The sequence below is a fragment of the Pogona vitticeps genome, chromosome 13, assembly GCF_051106095.1.
Source record: "Pogona vitticeps strain Pit_001003342236 chromosome 13, PviZW2.1, whole genome shotgun sequence".
In the NCBI taxonomy this organism is placed as follows: Eukaryota; Metazoa; Chordata; class Lepidosauria; order Squamata; family Agamidae; genus Pogona; species Pogona vitticeps.
This window is the reverse complement of record NC_135795.1, coordinates 9,709,890-9,728,715: the sequence shown is the minus strand read 5'-3', so window position 1 is coordinate 9,728,715 and position 18,826 is coordinate 9,709,890. Positions and strand designations below refer to the sequence as shown.

At 44.1% G+C, this 18,826-nt stretch overlaps 1 protein-coding gene across 1 annotated transcript in view; it reads left to right on the top strand.

Annotated features, from left to right (window-relative positions):
• FAM20C (FAM20C golgi associated secretory pathway kinase) overlaps positions 1 to 18,456 on the top strand; it is a 90,587-nt gene extending 72,131 nt beyond the window's left edge. Inside the window, exons 6-10 of the mRNA XM_072983004.2 lie at positions 9,092 to 9,272; positions 12,016 to 12,125; positions 13,746 to 13,827; positions 15,326 to 15,385; positions 16,540 to 18,456. Coding sequence (XP_072839105.2) covers positions 9,092 to 9,272; positions 12,016 to 12,125; positions 13,746 to 13,827; positions 15,326 to 15,385; positions 16,540 to 16,792 — 686 coding nt within the window. The 3' untranslated portion in view covers positions 16,793 to 18,456. The remainder of the gene's footprint in view (positions 1 to 9,091; positions 9,273 to 12,015; positions 12,126 to 13,745; positions 13,828 to 15,325; positions 15,386 to 16,539) is intronic.
• The last annotated feature ends 370 nt before the right edge of the window (positions 18,457 to 18,826 follow it).

Sequence of the window (18,826 nt, the reverse complement as noted above, 5' to 3'; positions counted from 1 at the left end):
TTCATGAACTTCACAAAGGGATCTGGAGTTAGGGCTGCCGTTTCATCAGGCGCTCACTGTCCTGGAGAGGGGTAGATCACTCTAGTCTAGTTGCAGCCCAGCAACACCCAAAGGCCTCCACCTTGACCACCTCTGCTGGACTTCCCTTTCTTCCCAACTCTCTTCTGTTCCATTTCTTCATTGTTCCATTAATGTTTTTCATGCATAGAAACCCACACTCTTTTTGCATTGCTTTTGTCAACAAAACGTTGTTGTTGTTTAGTTGTTTAGTTCGTGACCCCATGGACCAGAGCAAGCCAGGCCCTCTTGTCTTCCACTGCCTCCCGGAGTTGGGTCAAATTCATGTTGGTTGCTTCAATGACACTGTCCAACCATCTTGTCCTCTGTCATCCCCTTCCCACCCTCACACTTTCCCAACATCAGGGTTTTTTTCCAGGGAGTCTTCTCTTCTCATGAGATGGCCAAAGTATTGGAGCCTCGGCTTCAGGATCTGTCCTTCCAGTGAGCACTCAGGCTTGATTTCCTTCAGAATGGATAGGTTTGTTCTCCTTGCAGTCCAGGGGACTCTCAAGAGCCTCTTCCAGCACCACAATTCAAAAGCATCAATTCTTTGGTGGTCAGCCTTCTTTATGGTCCAGCTCTCACTTCCGTACATCACTACCGGAAAAACCATAGCTTTGACTATGCGGACCTTTGTCGGCACGGTGATGTCTCTGCTTTCTAAGATGCTGTAGAGGTTTGTCATCGTTTTCCTCCCAAGAAGCAGGCGTCTTTTAATTTCGTGACTGCTGTCTCCGTCTGCAGTGATCATGGAGCCCAAGAAAGTAATGGCTACTGGAAAAGCCATAGCTTTGACTATGCTGACTTTTGTCAGCAAGGTGATGCTGTTGAGGTTTGAGACAGCACAAAACAGACTTATTCAGTTTAATCTGTAAAGCATGTGGGTACGTGGCCCTTGGACAACCACTCCTTAAATATCTCATTTATCTTGAAAGCCCCATAAAGTTCACAATGAGTTTCCTAATTGGATGGCACAGAGCAACTTCAAGGAGTTTTGCACTCTGACTCATGTTGACCACTCATGTTTTGTCTGCCATTTTTCTGCAATACTGTTTTTGTGCCATTGGTTTTCTTGGTTTGTTGTTAATTGTGGGGTGGTTTTTTTTAGCAGTTTTACTTTTATTTCTGGTTTTGCGTTGCTTTTTATTGTAAACCACCCAGAGCAGGGCCTCTTCACTAATGGGTGTGGTATACAAATCAAGTCAATCAATCAACCAGTCAACCAACCAACCAACCAACCTACCAACCAATCAATCAATCAAGCTGAGAAATATGTGGGGAAGTGAAAAAGCCAAGGATTCTTGTGTTGTAGTTGGTTTTGTATTCCTAAAAGCCACGTTGCTGTACTGAAGGCCGAAGGAAATTTTCTAGCAATGCCTCCCTCCGTTTATACTGTAAATGACTAGATCTTTCCATAGTTAGTTAACCTTCCCCTCCTCTCATAGTCACATGCAAGATGGACTTAATGGCCCTCGTTTTCCATATCTGTTAGTGTCAGACCAGTTCCCGTTTTGTGACTTCATTTTAATTGCCGACTCATGCAGGCAGATCTCCATCATCTGCTTATGCGAAAGTGGCATAATGAACTTGAGCCTCCATAGGGGAGGACCTCCGATGACTTCTGTTAAGAACAGCTGGCTGGACTAAGAAAGAAAGAAGCCATCAGCAAGTTAGATCATGTCCGTGTGAACATTTCATGTAAAGACCAATTCACAATGCTTCCAAATTCTTAATTGGATTCCCACTGCTGACAAAAATGGATACAGAGACAAGCTGGATTTTTCTATGAAGGTCTTGAATTATATAGCGCTACAGCGGTGCATCAACCTATAATTATACAAGAATCTTGACAAGGGTGTTATATTAACTGGCAACTCAAACAGTGAATTCCTTGGGATTTGTTGGTTTAAGTTCCCAAAGGGCATCAGAAACTGTGCATTCAGAAATTATTAAGGTTTTTCTTTAGACCTTGATGTATAAATGTGGCTGTCATCTCTGCCTCTTTTGTAATCCTTCTGATCCTTTAAGGCCTGTTTGTCATGCTCAGATTTTGTATGGGAAGTTTTTCCTTACATAGACAATTTTCCAGTTGCCCAAATCCTGTTGCTTAGCATAGTAAATTGCGCTAGATTAGATCCATTGAAGAAGGGGAAGGGGGTGTTGATAGATCAATTCCTCCATATTGTCTATTGATTCATATAGGCCTGCTTTAAGCCTTACTTTAGCATAGTAAGTTGCAGTGAGAGTCAGCTCCTTTGAATCAATGGAACTTGTGGAGAAGTTAATTCACTAAACCCCATTGATTCAAGTTGGCCTATTTTAGTGTAATTTACTACACTACACAACAGAATCATGTGGTTGTCAATCTATTGCTTTTTCAGTTGTTTTAATTACAGTAGAAACATGGTATCTGCGGGGGATTGATTCTAAGCCCCTCCGTGGATGCCGAAAACTGTGGATATAGTGAACCATATACATAATATGATCTCTGTCTACCTCTAGTGGCCAGTTCTGGTAAATACACAGTTGTTTTTTAAATTTAATATTTCCAGGCAGCGGATAAGTGAATTCACAGATACTGATCCCATAGATAGGAGGGGAGTACTGTTTTTATTTTAAATTACACTTAAAATACAATAAATGTAAACAGCTGTTCCCCCACAGTGAACACCCTAAAAGCAAAGCCTTAAATAGAATGAATAAATGTTACTTGTCACACATTTTTAAAAAGGTAGCAATGTTACCAGTCATTGCATTACCCTTTAAAAGTAATGTTGAGGTAACATTACTATCCAAACGAACATGCTACAGCTAACATTATTACTTGCCGTGCATTATTTCCAAGCTCTGTGAACGTCTTTCTCAAGGCGCTTTGGGGCGAATCGTTGTCAGAGTGAGTTTGTTCAAGAATTGCTTTCCATGGAAGGGTTTCGTTCTTTCTTCAGACAAATCTGCCTGAGAGCAGATAGAAACGCGCAGCTACCTTCGGAAAGCAAAAAATGAGCAAAGCGCTTTAGACAAAATGTAAAGAATAGAAATAGGTCAGTAATTATTTAAATACGTTTCTCTGTCTTCTTTCAGGCGGGCAGGCTGCTGAAACTCCAGGCCTTTAACCAACGAGTGGTAATTTACTAGCAAAATGGGGCATATTAACAACGTTGGCCATAGTTTTTACAGTAATTGAAGGGGTAGTTTCCCAGAATCAATGTTACAGAGTTAGGGAGCACTCAGACCTCTGTTCGGGTTAGCCAATCATAGAGGATTATGGATTTTCCACCTTCCTTGGGTAAACAGACAATGGCGTATCTGTTCCAGGTACCCAGGAGAAATAGATTAAGATCTTTGCACATTTCTTTTGAATGCATTGTAGATGACTATCGCTCTCCAGGTTTTGAAAGCTTAGAAGAATAGCTGACTGTGCAAATACAATCGCAGGTCCTACTACCAGAAAGAGGCACGTACTCTACAGGAATAAATCTGGCGTTTCCTCTGAGTGTTGTACTTTGCTGGGAGGGTCACCCCAGTCTGACCCTGTCCATAAAGCAGAGCTGTATGTAGGCCTTAGATTTTTGGAATTCATGGATGACCGCTCCCAGAAGTCTGCAGGAATGTCCCCTACAAGGCCTCTGAAGGTTTCAGCCAACCAACCTACCCACCCACCCACCCACTCCCCAGTTCTTTCAGGCAGTGACTAGATGGTGCTCAATTCCATGAGAACTGCAAGGCATTATGAGCCTGGTAGTCTCTCTCTTTCTGCCTATTATGCTCCAAACAGGGCGCTAGAGATGGGGGTATTCATATACGAATACCCCCGTACAGGTGGAAGTAATGCGGGTCCAGCCCCCTGGGTGTGTATGGTTGACTCACTGACTGCCGCGAGCGCCGCAGTCCTCCCAGTGGCTCCAGAGATCACGATTGGTTCATCATTCCTGGGAGGAGGCGGGACGACAAGCTTCCCTGCCAGGTCGAAGAGTGGCTCGCCAATCACAAGCTCCGGAGTCATTGGAAGGATTGCAGCGCCTGAGAGAGCGGTCGATCAGTGAGTGGACCACCTGGCCCCACGGGGCTGGACCCACCACCTATGCCAGGATATTCTTATACGAATGCCCCCATCTCTACGAGGCACCACTCAGGAAACCACCAAACACATACTGACTTGGAACTCCCAGAGAGCTTAGCCTTGCCTAACCACTTCCTCTGTCTTCATCATGTCTGAGATAAGGCATTATTTTTCAGCTGAAAGTGACTACAGGCATCTGAAAGGACTGATGTGTTTGTTTATTTCTTTATTTGTTTTGTTGCTTTTTTTGCTAACCACCACCCACCCCAGGCATCTGGCTGAAGGAATTTCTGCAAACTTTGGGGGTCTGTATTCCATGAATCCCAGGCCTATCCATGTGGATGCAAGAGACTATCACCAGCTTAGCTTGTGAACTCATTAGGAAGTTGTACAGCTGGGATGTTTGGAAAAGTCCCGAATAGTTTTGCCAATGCAGTGTAAGCATGCTTGTTCGCACTGGTCTCATAGTTGCAAACGATGCTCCGCGCCTTATTTCCAACCTCGGAATCCTGGAATTATTATCCAGATCACGAGTGCCATTGACAAAAAAGGGTGAATCACAGCGCCTCCGTCCCAAAACGTAAATCTGTTTAGAAGTTTGCAGGGAACTTTCTCCCCAGTAGATTTGGAGATGGAAGAAAGTTTAACAGGTAGAGAAGGTTGGTGGTGTGGATGTCAGTAGCATCGGAATCACCAGTGCACTGAAGGGATGGTACACCGCTATGGTTTCCAACCTTTGGGTTCTCAAATGCTGGTGGAGTCATCTCCTCAAAGTCCCAGAAGGCTCCATCACTAGCTGTGCTGGACCAGGATTTCTGGGAGTTGTAGTCCAAGAACATCTGGAGACCCAAGGTTGGAAACCGCCGGTCTGACTCATCCAGCATACACTTTCCAGGCTTCAGAACTGATGTGCAAAATCCCCTTAATTGCTCCCATCGATTAACCACAACGAGTGTGAATTTCAGCAGCGAACGGCCACGAGTTAAGAAGTTTGCATAGGTTCTTTGCTCTTGCGTGTTGAATTGCGCAGAACAAAATGTCTGCGCTCGCTTCTTAACTTGCCAATGAGGTTTAAGCTGGTGGTGTTACTCCAGCAAACAGATCTTGGCTGAGCAGCTGGGAATATAAAATGGCAATTCTTTCTCCCCCCCCCCCTCAATAATAAAGCTGTGCCAACATTCAGCCTGCAGTGTAATGAAGGATAACTTCACTCATTTTGTTGTAGAAGAATAACTTTTTTGGCCACTTTTTACGATGCTTATATAAGGGTGTGTGGCTTGACTCACGAGTGGAGGAGGACTATTACAGGGTGTCATTGCTCCTTTATACCTTGTTATGGGCGTTGAGGTGACAGTGAGGTGGGCAGGATGAGAGTGTATTTTGTACTGTACAAGAATAGCAGATGGCAGGTTTCTGCCCCCAGGGGAAAAAAAAAACTAGCTAAAAGTCCTTTGGAGAAACAAAAGAAAGATTAACCTTTATTTTAGTTCTTCTGATGACTATTTGCCTTTCTAAAATAGTGATTATAGCTAGAATTGGTAACTTTATATAATTGTAACTGTAACTAAATACTTTGGGGGCTTGAAACTAGAACTGTAACTGTTTGTTTGTTTAATTATTCTGGGCAGTTTACCAGGAGTGAAAAGAAAATACAGCAAAGCAGTAAACACTAAATTGCCACACAAAGAACAAACGCAGAGTCTGAAAAACTTAAAAACCCAGCGAATTCTCAGACCGAAACGGAAACAGGAGGCAAGAGATACAACCGGGGTCAAGGTGGAAGGCCTCCACTGAAAAGTAGTGTTTTTAACTGCCTCCCAAATGAGTATGTGGGGCCGGGTGTAGTTCCTCTGGGAGTTGATTCCATAACTTCTGTGCCACCACCAAGAAGGCCCTACCTCTAACAGAAGACTTCTGGGCCTCCCTTGGGGGATCTTTTTAAAAGTAATTGTGTACACTTTGACTTTTTGCCATAGGACACGGGCCTATGGGCAGAACCGTAGTCCTCTTGCACTACCATAGCCACGGATGTTCCACATCCTGGTGGGCTCCCACAGTGGTTTACATGCTGTTAATCAAACCTTTTACTCCAGCCTTCCAGTGGTCCAGTGTTATCCTTACAGTGAGAGTTCAGCTTTGAGCTGTGGGCCAGGCCACCTTCCGTGGCACTTCGCATAGAATCGTACAACAACGGAGTTGAAAGGGGCCCGTAAGGCCATCCAGTCCAACCCCCTGCTCAATGCGGGAATCCAGATCAAAGCGAATCTGACAAAGGGTGGTCCAGTTTTCTCTTGAAGGCCTTCAGAGCTGAAGCGCTCAGCACCTCTCGAGGTCATTGGTTCCGTTGTCATACTGCTCTAACAGTTAAGAGGTTTTTCTTGATAGTCAGCCTAAATCTGCCTTCCTGTAACTTTAGCCCATTGTTATATGGCCTTCAGTCTGGGACAATCAAGAAGAGATCCTACGCCTCCTCTATATGGCAACCTTTCAAGTATTTTTTTTTTTTTGGCTACACATAAGAAGAGCCCCGCTGGATCAGGCCAAGGGGCCCTCTAATCCAGCTTCCTTGTATCTCACCGTGGCCCCACCAGATGCCTCTGGGAGCCCACGAGACCTTTACAGACCTGTCTCCTGATCCCCCTCCCCTGCATCTGGCATTTGGAGGTACCTTCCTTTGAAGCCCGGAGATTATCCATCCCCATCATAGCTCGTAACCTGTGATGGACTTTTCCTCCAGGGATCTGTCCAATCCCCTTTTGAAGGCATCTAGGACAGATGCCATCACCACATCCTGTGGCAAGGAGTTCCACAGATGAACAACACGCCGGGTCAAGAGATGTTTTCTTTGGTCTGTTCTCACTCCCCCCCCAACACTCAACCGGAGTGGATGTCCCCTGGTTCTGGTGTTGCGTGAGAGGGATAAGAGCTCCTCTCTCTCCACTTGATCCGTCCCCTGCATCATTTTATACGTCTCAAACATGTCCCTCCAGAGAAAGGAACAGGGTAACAACAGAAGTGAGTGAAAGAAGCACCCGATAGCAACAGCCATGGATGATGTTTTGCCAGCAGTGACACTTTGCCTCAAATATCATGAAGAAGAGGAGCCCTCATATTCTACCGAACCTCGGGAGAAAAGCTAGGGCAGGTAGAAGGCTTTTATTCCATCTCCACCCTCTTTTCTTTCTTCCTATTGATATGTCACACAGACAGTTAATACACCCAAGGCAAATAATAATGATAGGAGCATTGTCTTCCATTTGTTTTTTGAAAATCACATTTCACTCTAAGCCAACCACCAACCCTACCTTATGCTCACCAAAAGAAGGGGTTGCGGCTAGTAAAACAACAGGCTGCTTTCGTCACCAGTCCGTGACGAATTCTGGGGAGCTTTTTTAAAGAAGCACTCCATTCTGCAAGATGATAAGTCACCGCTGTAGGGCCATGGCTTCTGTATCCACATGTGTTGTGTGTGTGTGTGTGTGTAATGAAGCTTCCGTAGAAAAACTAAGCAAGTTATTTGCAAGATATTTCAAGAAAATATATGCAACCAGAAATTTCACAACTTTTTCTTTATAATCATCATCACCATCATCTTAGTAATGTAAAATGAGTACCCAGCTTGCTGGGGGGGCAATGTGTAGCCTGTATAATAAAAAAATTGTAAACCGCCCGGAGAGTGCTTGTAGCGCTATGGGGCGGTATATAAGTCCAATAAATAAATAAATAAATAAATAAATTAGAGCCATAAGGTTGGATGGGACTCTATGGATCATGAGGCCCGGTGGGGAATCAAACTCCCAACCTCTGCCTCTGTAGCCAGATACTTGAACCACTGAGTTATCCAGCAGTTCTTGAACAGCTGTCTATTAATCCTGCCAGGGGTTAAATTTCTGCATAATGGAGGATGTCAAATCTCACCCACCTCTGTTGCCGTTGCACTGTTCACGTCAAGTGCAGTAGTCCGAAGATGGCAGCATCATCTCGGTATGCACCCCTCTCTTTTGCAACTGGAAATCCTGATTTTCCAGGGTTCTAGATCAACTGTCGCTTTCTACAGAAGTAGAGTGACAATAGATGGAGTGGGGAAAAACACAGTGAGCATTTTAGCAGCATGTTTGGGTTATCCCTCTATTGAATATAGCTGAAAGCCCTAAGATTCTGTGATAGCAGTTGACCCATTGTGTGGTTTCAGTCTTCCCTTTCTAGGAGCTGTCCATGGTGCTTAAATCTCTAGGTTTCAGCACCCGGGATAGCCATGGTCAAGTTCAAACTAAAATCGGATATGGCTTCACCAATGCCGTGAAATCAGAGTCCTCGGCTCTAGAGATGGGCTTGAACCACCTTTTGGCCATCCAGCCCAATTCGGCAAATGGCACCATCACAGGTGTTCTGCGGACACCCCATGCTTCTGTCTTCTGCAGGATCACCCACTCACTGGCAGCAGCAGACGCTTCCCTCCTCTGCTTCCGCTGTGATCGCCCGCACTGATGAGGAGGCAGAGCAAGGAAGCCTGTGCTGTTGGTAGTGAGTGGAGATCACACAGAGGAGGCAGGGACGGAAGTATGTGTCATCCACGAACACCTGTGTGAGTGCTGGACCAAATCACCGAACCATAGTTCATGCCCATCTCTACTCAGCTCCATTCTTCCATGTCCCTAAAATGTCTCTTGTGCAGTCAATGTCTTCCTTGACTATCATCCAAGCTCACTGTGAAATGTTTATGAGAAACACTGCCACATGAATTGGCTGATCTCCTCATTCCGATCTCTTTCTCCCATTTTTTCCCTCCACCATCACCTCCCTTGGGTCTGTCTCCAAGCCATTATTGTAAATAGTAAACTGGCCTGTTATTCATTGATAGAAAAGGAAGCACACATATGAATATCAGCCTCAGTGCTGTCATCCATGTTGGTCAAGATGGTCATTCAAAATTGCGAAGGTTCCTCACCATCTCCTTCGTTCTTTCTGCAGCCAATAACATCTGTTTCTATGGCGAATGCTCTTACTACTGCTCCACAGAGCATGCTTTGTGTGGGAAACCAGACCAGATAGAGGGGTCCCTGGCTGCCTTTCTGCCGGACTTGTCTTTAGCCAAGAGGAAGACCTGGAGGAATCCATGGAGGCGCTCTTACCACAAACGCAAGAAAGCAGAGTGAGTGTTTACATTGACTGTTGTGTTTTCTTAGCCATTTTTAAACCCGGTCTTCCTTTCAGCGCGCTAAAGGTTGTATATGACAGTCTCCTCTTCCTCATCCCTTGATCTTCGTAACAACCTGTGAGGGAGATCACGGGGAGAGATCGTGGCTTATCTAAGAGCCCTTAGCGAGTATCACGGCTCAGTGGGGATTACAACCTGGATCTCCCTAGTTCCATTTCACGGATGGTATCAAAACTAGGATGGGAAGGAAGAAAAGGAAGATTTGAATCTGATGGAATTATCTTGTAGCCCCTAGGTCAGGGATGAGCAAAGTGTGGGCTGGAAGTCACATTTCGGTCCCTGACACACCTCAACAAGGATTATAGGACTAGGTCCTCTAACGGAATTTGTTATAAGGCTGAGATTTCAGTCTGTGTATCCCCAGTCCAAGTATAAAAGAATGTAACATTATTTCCCAAAGCCTACGAGCTCTCAGTTTTGCTTTCTTTTTTTTTTAACTGTGGAGGTAAGAGAGACACTAAAAATTTCAATTTTTTTCTATAGATCCCCCCGCCCCCATTAGCTAATTTTGGTACCATCAGTAATAAGTGTTCCCCCGGTGCTCAAATGATCCCCTTCCATTTCTAACCTTTGCATAGACATTTTTAAACATTTCCCCCCTCACAGTGTTCGGTTCTGCCCTGCTAAAAGGCCTGGGTCAATTATGTCACCGGTCAAATACCTCCAAGGGACATGGTGGCGCTGTGGGTTAAACCACAGAAGCCTCTGTGCTGCAAGGTCAGAAGACCTGCAGTCGTAAGATCGAATCCATGCTCCCGTCGCTCGTCCCAGCTCCTGCCAACCTAGCTGTTCGAAAGCATGCAAATGTGAGTAGATAAATAGGTACCAGCACGGTGGGAAGGTCTAGTCTAGTCACACTGCCCATGTGACCACAGAAACTGTCTTCAGACAAACGCTGGCTCTATGCCCTAGAGTCGGACACAACTGGACAAAATATCAAGGGGAACCTTTACATTAAGTCACTTGAAATAGCTTTTGAGTAGCCAAAAAGTCTGGTGAAATGATTCCATGTGGCCCCACAATGCTTGTATCATGCCACAGGAGGTACAGTGGTGCCCCGCATAACGAGTGCCCCGTTTAATGACGAATCTGCATAGCGATGTGGATTTTGCGATCGCAAAAGCGATCGCATTGCAATGTTTAAATGGGCGAAAACCGCATTGCAATTATCGGTAAGCGTTTCGCTTACCGATCTTCGCATTGCAATGTTTTTTAAACAGCTGATCGGTGGTTCCAAAATGGCCACTGGGTAAACAAAATGGCCACCCGCAGCGTTTTTGCATGGTTTCCTCGAAAATGGCGGCTGTATGATTTCCGCATAGCAGTGAGTTTTCCCCCCATAGGAATGCATTAAACGTGTTTTAATGCGTTCCTATGGTTTTTTTCCCCATGTATAGTGAGGAATCCAACTTTTTTTTGGAACGGATTAACATTGCTATGCGGGGCACCACTGTACAAGGCTGCAGGGTGGGTGGGTGAGACCTCTTGATTGTGAGAAGTTCTCATTCCCTGACCTAGACAGAAGGATGTCCGCTCAGACTGCTGTAGCTTCTCCTCTGCTATAAGGAAGCTGCAGCCAGACGAACTTGCATGCAGAAGGTGGAGGAGGTAATGTGCGGAGACACACAGAGGGACTGTAGGGTGCGGAGAGAAATTCACAATTTACAAATTCGTTGGTGTTGCTACTGTCATCAATAGCACAGAGACCTATTTCCCCTTCTTCTCCACCTCCCCAAATGCACTGGGGAAATAAAGTATTTTTCTGATCTTTCATGCATCTTGATCTACTTCCAAGACCCTCATAGCTGCGCTAAATTTATCCCTAATGGATTTATGCCACTAACCCTAACCCCAACACATCTCAACAGAGATTTTAAGAGGACTAGATTGTCTAGTGGGATTTGTTCTATGGCAGAGATTTCAGTCTGGGTCTCCCCAGTCCATGAATAAAATATTATTCCCCAAAGCATATGAGCTCAGTTTTCCTTTGTTATTGCGATCTTTTTAAAGTGTGGATGTAAGCGATATACAAATAGGATGTAACACCTTCCTTGTCTCAAACTTGCACAGCAGAACAAAGAATTGCAACATGCTTCCCAGCAGAAAAGATGGCAAGGAATTTCCTTACACTTTCAACATCAACGAATGATGTTTTATGCAAAATTTCCCAGTTTTGCTCAAAATTACAAAAAAAAAAAAAATTGTGCAATTCTGTGAACTATGCAGAACTAGGGTGGTGGCTGCTTTGTTTACGACTTTGAAGCTCTTGATGGGTTTTTCTCATCTCACTTAACAATCAGTCAGCTGCTTTGTGGGTGCCCGTATGCTTTGCTTATTAAAGAGGGGGAAATGAGAACCTTTGCAAAATGCAGAGAACTTCGATCAAAAAGTTTAGAATTTTAGATGGAAGTGACCAAGCCTGTGGGGTTTAAAATTCCTCGTGCAGGTGTCTTTTCAGGTTTACAAGAATAAAGAACTCAGGAAATATTTTTATCTGTAACACGCTTATTAAGTACTGTACATCCATTGGTACATCTGTCTGATACCCTTGAAGAGTTCTCCTTATCCTCACACTCAAAGGCAAATAATGTCTCACTGATATTAAAAGTGAGAAGATAAAATTGGTATACTCATGCACATAACATTCCCAAATGTTGTTGGGTTTTATTCCCCTCAGGTGGGAAGTTGATCCGGACTACTGTGAAGAAGTTAAACAAACGCCACCCTATGACAGAGGGACCCGAATTTTGGATATAATGGACATGACCATTTTTGACTTTCTCATGGGTAGGTTTCTCATCACTGGAAATTACAGGCAGATCTCCCAACCAAGAGATAGAGTATCGGGAGGTGATTTTCAGATTTTGTGGACTACAGATTCCACAATTCCTGATTCTGGGAGATCTACCTGACTTTTACATGCCTTAGAAAAAGGAGACAAGGCCTGAACTTGGAAGCCTTCAAGACTTAGCTAGGCCTAGCTCTGCCTAGCTTCCTTTTTTGAAAGAAAACTCCCTGCTAGCACTGGGGCAGGAACAGGAAGTTTGGGCAGAGCTAGGCCTAGCTCAGCTCAAAGCCATCCCACTGAGGTGTTTTCTCCTAGGCTAGTCACAGTTAGGTGTCTGTAAGTCAAGTAGACCTCCCAGGAGAGGGAAATATGGGATTTGTAGACCAAGAAATCCAAAAAATATCATCTCTGGCCGAGCGACTGTACTTCTAGTGGCCATGGCCCCATCAGCTGCATCTTTATGTGCAAAATTTAAGGATATCAAGTTTTCCTGATCGTTTTTTTTTCCACAAGGGAAAAATCTTGCAGTCGTAGTTTGAGATAGTTGTTTGCCATGGAAGTACGGAAAGAAAAAGTGGGTGAAATCAATGTCTGACTCTTCCTGTAGTAGGCTGTAGGTGGTGCTCACAGGATGAATGGGTTCCATGTGCAGAAACAATCCTTCTATATAAAATTAATAAACCAATCCCACTCTAACCCAATGTGACACCCCAAGATAGGGAAGTAAAGTTGAGTTGGATTCATCTTCAGGATCCAAACAGGGCCCATCCACAAAACTTTTTTACAAGACATTTTTAATTAATTAATTAATTAATTAATTAATTAATTAATTAATCAATCAATCAATCAATCAATCAATCAATCAATCAATCAATCAATCAAGTATTTTATTTATTTATTTATTTATTTATTTATTTATTTATTTATTTATTTATTTATTTATTTATTTATTTATTTATTTATTTATTTATTTATTTATTTGGTCTCAGAAGAAAGACCCATGCATTTCCAAAGCTCATTGGCAAAAGGAAACCATTGTCATCTTCGTAATTAAGCTCTCCTCACAATCTCAGCATCCTCAGATGCTTCTGGACTTACAACTTCCATCATCCCCAACCTGCCTGCCCCAGTGATCAGGGGTGTGATGATAGTTGAACTCCACCAACTTCTGCCAGGGAACCCAAGATTATTGAATGAGTTCACTTTCTTCAAAACATGCAGGTCAAGTGAGATTCACGTTCATCGCTCATGCAAGCATGGTGAATCCAGACTAGCTCCCTTTAAAACACCACCAGAGCATGGACAGAGTTCCTACTCCAGTCCTCTGAAGATGCCGGCCACAGAGACTGGAGAAACGTCAGGAAGAACAACCTTCAGAATATGGCCAAAAAGCCCAAAAAAACCCACAACAACCATTAGATCCCGGCCGTGAAAGCCTTCGCGAATACACAGGACTCCATAGTTTAGCATGCTCCCTTAGATGAACAAGATCATTTAGCTTTCTTTTGCTTTGCTCTTACGTGTTCAGGATGCAAACGTATAGCTGAGTGAAAACATTTAAGTTCTTCCAAAGTAAAAAATTCAGAATGTATTTTTTTCCTTTTTCCCAACCTTGTTAGGCAACATGGATCGGCATCACTACGAAACTTTCGAGAAGTTCGGAAATGAAACATTTATTATTCACTTGGACAATGGAAGAGGGTAAGTCTTCTCAGGGGGGGGGTTAGAAGTTACTTGAGTAACATCTCAGCCTTATCTCGTGGTTTAATTGCTACCCTCTTTTTACCGGAGAGAGTGAACTTGTGTGACAAATGACCCCCTAAGAAAAATCCCAAATCAGGGCAATATATATTGTGGACAAGTAATATCATTAAAAATAAGTCGTGAAAGACTCTTTGAAGTCCTAAAGGACTCTTGATGTAAGTAGGATAATTTTTAGAGTTTTCTTTTCCTCGATCTGCTCCACAAGATTAGAAATGACTCTCTCGATGAAAAGCCCTTAAGGGAAACAATATGGTGGTTAAAGAACATGGTCAAATGGTAATTTTGTATTTTGAAATGTTATGAATCTGGGAAGTTGGGTCCATCATAAGATAAGGTTGCGTAACGTGTATCACTCTAGAGCAGTTTTTCCCAGCCCCAGGTCCCCAGATGTTCCTGGCCAGGATTTCTGGGAGTTGTAGTCCAGGAACATCTGGGGACCCAGAGTTGAGAACCACTGCTCTAGAAGCTGCTGGGTTGCAGTTTCCATGAGCCCTAGGCAAACATGGACATATGTGACGGCTGATGGGATGTAGGGTCCAGCAGCAGCTGGAGGATTATGCATTGCCCACCCTTGTTCTGCGGCTCCAGGAAGAGTTCCTTTCCCTGACCCCAATTAGTACTGTAACGGGAATGGGCAGAAGGTAGATAAGGATCTACCCATCGATGGCTAGGTGATTTCCTTTAGATCGGTAAGGTTTTCTTTTGAACCAAACAGCTCTCTTCCCTTTTCACAAGCCCTAATCTACAGTAACTCAAATGCAGATCTGAACTTGCATCTGGAGATCATTTCATGGTACAGGTGATTAGTGTAGGCGTAGTTTGGCCCACCCACAGGTTCACCGTTTCCCATCAGGTGTCATTTGACCCCTGTAAGAGATGGGTGGGTAACTGATGACCCTCCTGTTTTTCTTGGACTGTGAAACATCCAACAGTCTTCGCCATTGACTATGCTTGTCAAGGACTGCTCTTTGAGTTGCAGCCCAAAAAACATCAGAAGAGAGTTTTGATTGCCCATTCTTGTTTCTGGACTTTGTTGTTGTTGTTATGTGCTGCCAAGTCACCTCCAGCTCTTGGTCACCCGATGAATCGGTGATCTACAGAATGCCCCCATCCTCAACAGCTCTTGTAAACTGAATTCTGTGGAATTAGATGACCTTTGAGAACCCTTCCAACTCTGCAGTGATGCTGCATGAACAAGATAGTTTGGAAAGATGGATCTCCAATACTGACGCCATATAAATACCACCCATCACCAAGGCATGAGTGGGAAAGGTTAGAATTAAGAGTGAATGGCAGAGGCATCCACTCCAGGCAGATTAGCTCACATATTTTTTTCCAAACTGGTGGAATCCAAGCTATTTGTTGAGCAGAACTGGAGCATGTCCCTGAGCATTAAGGAACATCCTTGGTGATCTTTCCTTCTTTTCGTCTCCAGGTTCGGAAAATACTCCCACGACGAACTGTCCATCTTGGTGCCTTTGAACCAATGCTGCAGGTAAGCCTTGTTAGACTGTTGAGACACAGAAGAAGGGAGGGAGTCGTGCGCTGTGAATGTTTTTGAGGATCGGGCTTAAGGCACCTAGAAGAGACGGCTAGGCTGGGTGTTATATAAACAGAACCTGAAGGCGGGAGTGTTCTCTCTCTCTCCGCCCCACTGTTTGCCTCGTAGCAGCGGGCGCAAAGCCGGTGGAGTTGGAGATCTCTTGGCTTTAAGCCAGATTCACCCTTTGCTCTTTTCCTCACTCACCTTCTGTGGTGTGTTCCCCGTTGTTGAACTTGTAGCTGGAAACCACGGGGTTTCCAGCTCGCAAACAATGAAGCAGCCTTTTGATAGCTCGCATTACTTGCTTCTTTCCGAGTGCACAAGATGTACTTTTGACTCAGAATGTTCCAGCTCCCAGAACAAATAGAGGACTGATATTTGATTTTTAATTAAAAGCAGCTTGCACAGAATGAGCCAAAGAGCAGGAATGGGGTTCAGCGAGGAAGGTCAAAATAGCTCTGTTGGATTAGATCAACCATCCATTTCTCCCGCCCTCCGGTTTCGTTCCAGCTAAACCGATGTCTCCAGGAAATCGGCAACCTGGTTCTGAAAGCAGTAGTTCTTCCACAGTTCTGCATCCCACCAGTTGGTATTTGCTGGCATATTCCCTCCAGGCAGAGAAGTTACATTTCCCCAATTACATGTCGGCTACACAGGCCAACCATGTGGGTAGGTGAGGAAAAATAAACTTTACTTGAGGTCCAAAGGTCCAGAAGCAGGAAGAAGAAGCTTGGCTGCAGTCAGAGAGAGAGGGAACAAATCTTCATGGTAGATCTTGGCTAAAGAGAGCCTTAGGAATTTATTCTCCTCAATCGAGATAGCTTTTGTCCAGTTTTTCACAATTTTCTGCCAACAACTGGAAACAAGCAGAACAAGCAATGGGGTGTTGGTTCATTAGACCCTTCTCTAGAACAAAGATTGGGTATTTGTGCAGTTGGACATGCAGTTGAAGCAAAAACAATTTATGCTTCCCCATTGGCATGCTCTTTCAAAAGCTATCAGCCTCTGATGGACGTGGTGGGAGGGACATTGGTCCCACTTATAGTGGGAGCCAGGCTGCTGAACTACAGGCTTGAAAAATGCATAAATGTCTTCTTTCCCCCTAGAATACGGAAATCTACCTATCTGCGGTTACAGCTTCTGGCCAAGGAAGAGTACAAACTTAGCCATCTGATGGAAGAGTCTTTGCAAACAGATAAAATTGCTCCCATCTTGTACAAGTTGCACCTTGAAGCTATGGATCGGAGGCTGAGGATAGTCCTCAAGGCCGTCAATGACTGTATCGAAAAAGACGGTTACAGTAACGTGGTTGAAAATGACCTTGTTTCTGACAGGAACACTATGATGACCAAAAGGTAGTGAAATCGCCGGACCCTCTTTTTATTAGTTCCGCCAACGAAGCAAGAAAGACCAACAAGCAAAGAGAAACAGTCTTGCAAGGGACTGTATGCCACTTCATGAATTCAGTGAATTCAGACATTGCAATTATAATTGTTCTCCAAGTAGCTAAGGCGTAGGCTCAGAGAAGAGTTTAGATTGAGGTTGGGCATCCTGGGGGCTCATGTAGCCAGTGAAACCAACTTGACTGGTCCTTGGGGAGTCCTCGTAGTTTTGGTGGATATGCGCCCCCCCAACGTTGCCCTCTTCACACCGTCCTGCTTCCTTTAAGCTCCAAATTATTTCTCCCCATTGCCAAGGATGGCTTCGGATGACACATTGCGAGTGGAGCTTCTGGAAAGCCCTTCCCTGCGCGGTGTTAGCATAGTTTCCTGCCCTGATGGAGTTCCTCACCAAGCCCTTCATTTTCTCAACGCACACATGGTGGGTGGAGTTGACCAGGCCAACACTGTCAATGGCTTGCCGGAAACTGAAATAGATAACAGAGTGACAAAGGAGCTGTCCGTCTTTGGATAAAGCAACTGGAAAAAAGAAATGTGCATCTTGCCACATTTTAAAATAATAATAACAATAATAAGTACCCCGATAGGATTTGAAAAAATTATAGCGATCAGTGATGAATATATGTCCTTTCTTCTTTCATTTGTACAGAAACCAGATCTTTTATTTAATATTTTGTATTTATATAGAAGGTTGTTACGTTTGTTCAAAATGCAAATCTACCTACCAAATTGTTCAAAGGACACGAACCAGCTTCAAGAGTATCCTAAGGGAAGCCCGTATAGATCTAGTCTACACTGCTGAGATCTTTCTGGGACTCTGAATGCAGATTCAGAGTGGAGGGATCAAACTTATATCAATTTTCCATAATGCAAAACAATGGGTGCAGAGAAAATGAACATATTGAGGGGATTAGCCTATCGTTATTCTTCCTAAGATGGTGCTTTTCAAGAGACCTGGAGTTTGTGATCTAAAGGAATTGTGATAGAGAAGAAGCTCTAACCTGTTTTTATCTTGAAACGGTACAACTTGGTGAGGGCTGTACAACCCTTATTTTTCTCAATGCGCATGTCAACCTCTGATCTTTCGATTGACCTTCTAGGTTCTTTCTTTCTCTATACCTTATTTAAATCGCCCCCTTCCCCCTCCTATGCACATCCCAAAGGACGTGGACATCTTAAACTGTTGTCAAAGCCAAAAAAAGGGACCCAACTATAACATCATTCAACAACTGTGACCCATCCAGCTGCAAGCCAAGTCACCGTACACTAGAAGAGAATCTTCGATCACGCGCGCGCATTGACAGGAATACTTGAATGTGATTTTGCAAAGTGATGTAAAAAAAGAAGACAAATTGTAATATTTATCCATAAGAAAGCAGCAGTTCTTATCTTTCTAGACTCGTAGCAGGGGTGCTGCTTTCCCCAACTTTTGCTTTTGATAATTTCCGTGTAAATATATACATATCTGAGTTTTAAAAACTAATTGAGGATTTAAAAAAAGAAAAATGCTTTAGGCAGCACTAGAGTTACTTTTGCAGCCTTTTTCTTTTCTTTTCTTTCAGTGGATTTGTTTGCAATGTGGTCCCAGTGCAATAAAGATAACGGCAAATGTGTAGCCAAAAAGTCTGTGCATTATTCTTACAGGCACATCAGTGGAAATGGACACCGGCTAAAAGAGCAGCTAGATCTATTCATCCTGGTGCTCGTGTCCCATTTTCTCCCCCCCCCCCCCAGGAACTGACTTGTAAACTGTTGGGTCAGCAACCTCATGCCCTACCGCTGAATCTGGCCCTCCGAGGTCTTCTACATGACTATATCCCCTGCCTCGTGATAGCATCAGTTGACAGTTTTCCAGCTTTAGCACACTTTGTTTTCCTCTATGTAAAAGGGCCGTGGTGGCGCTGCAGGTTAAACCACAGAAGCCTCTGTGCTGCAAGGTCAGAAGACCTACAGTTGTAAGATCTAATCCACGTGACGGAGTGAGCTCCCATCA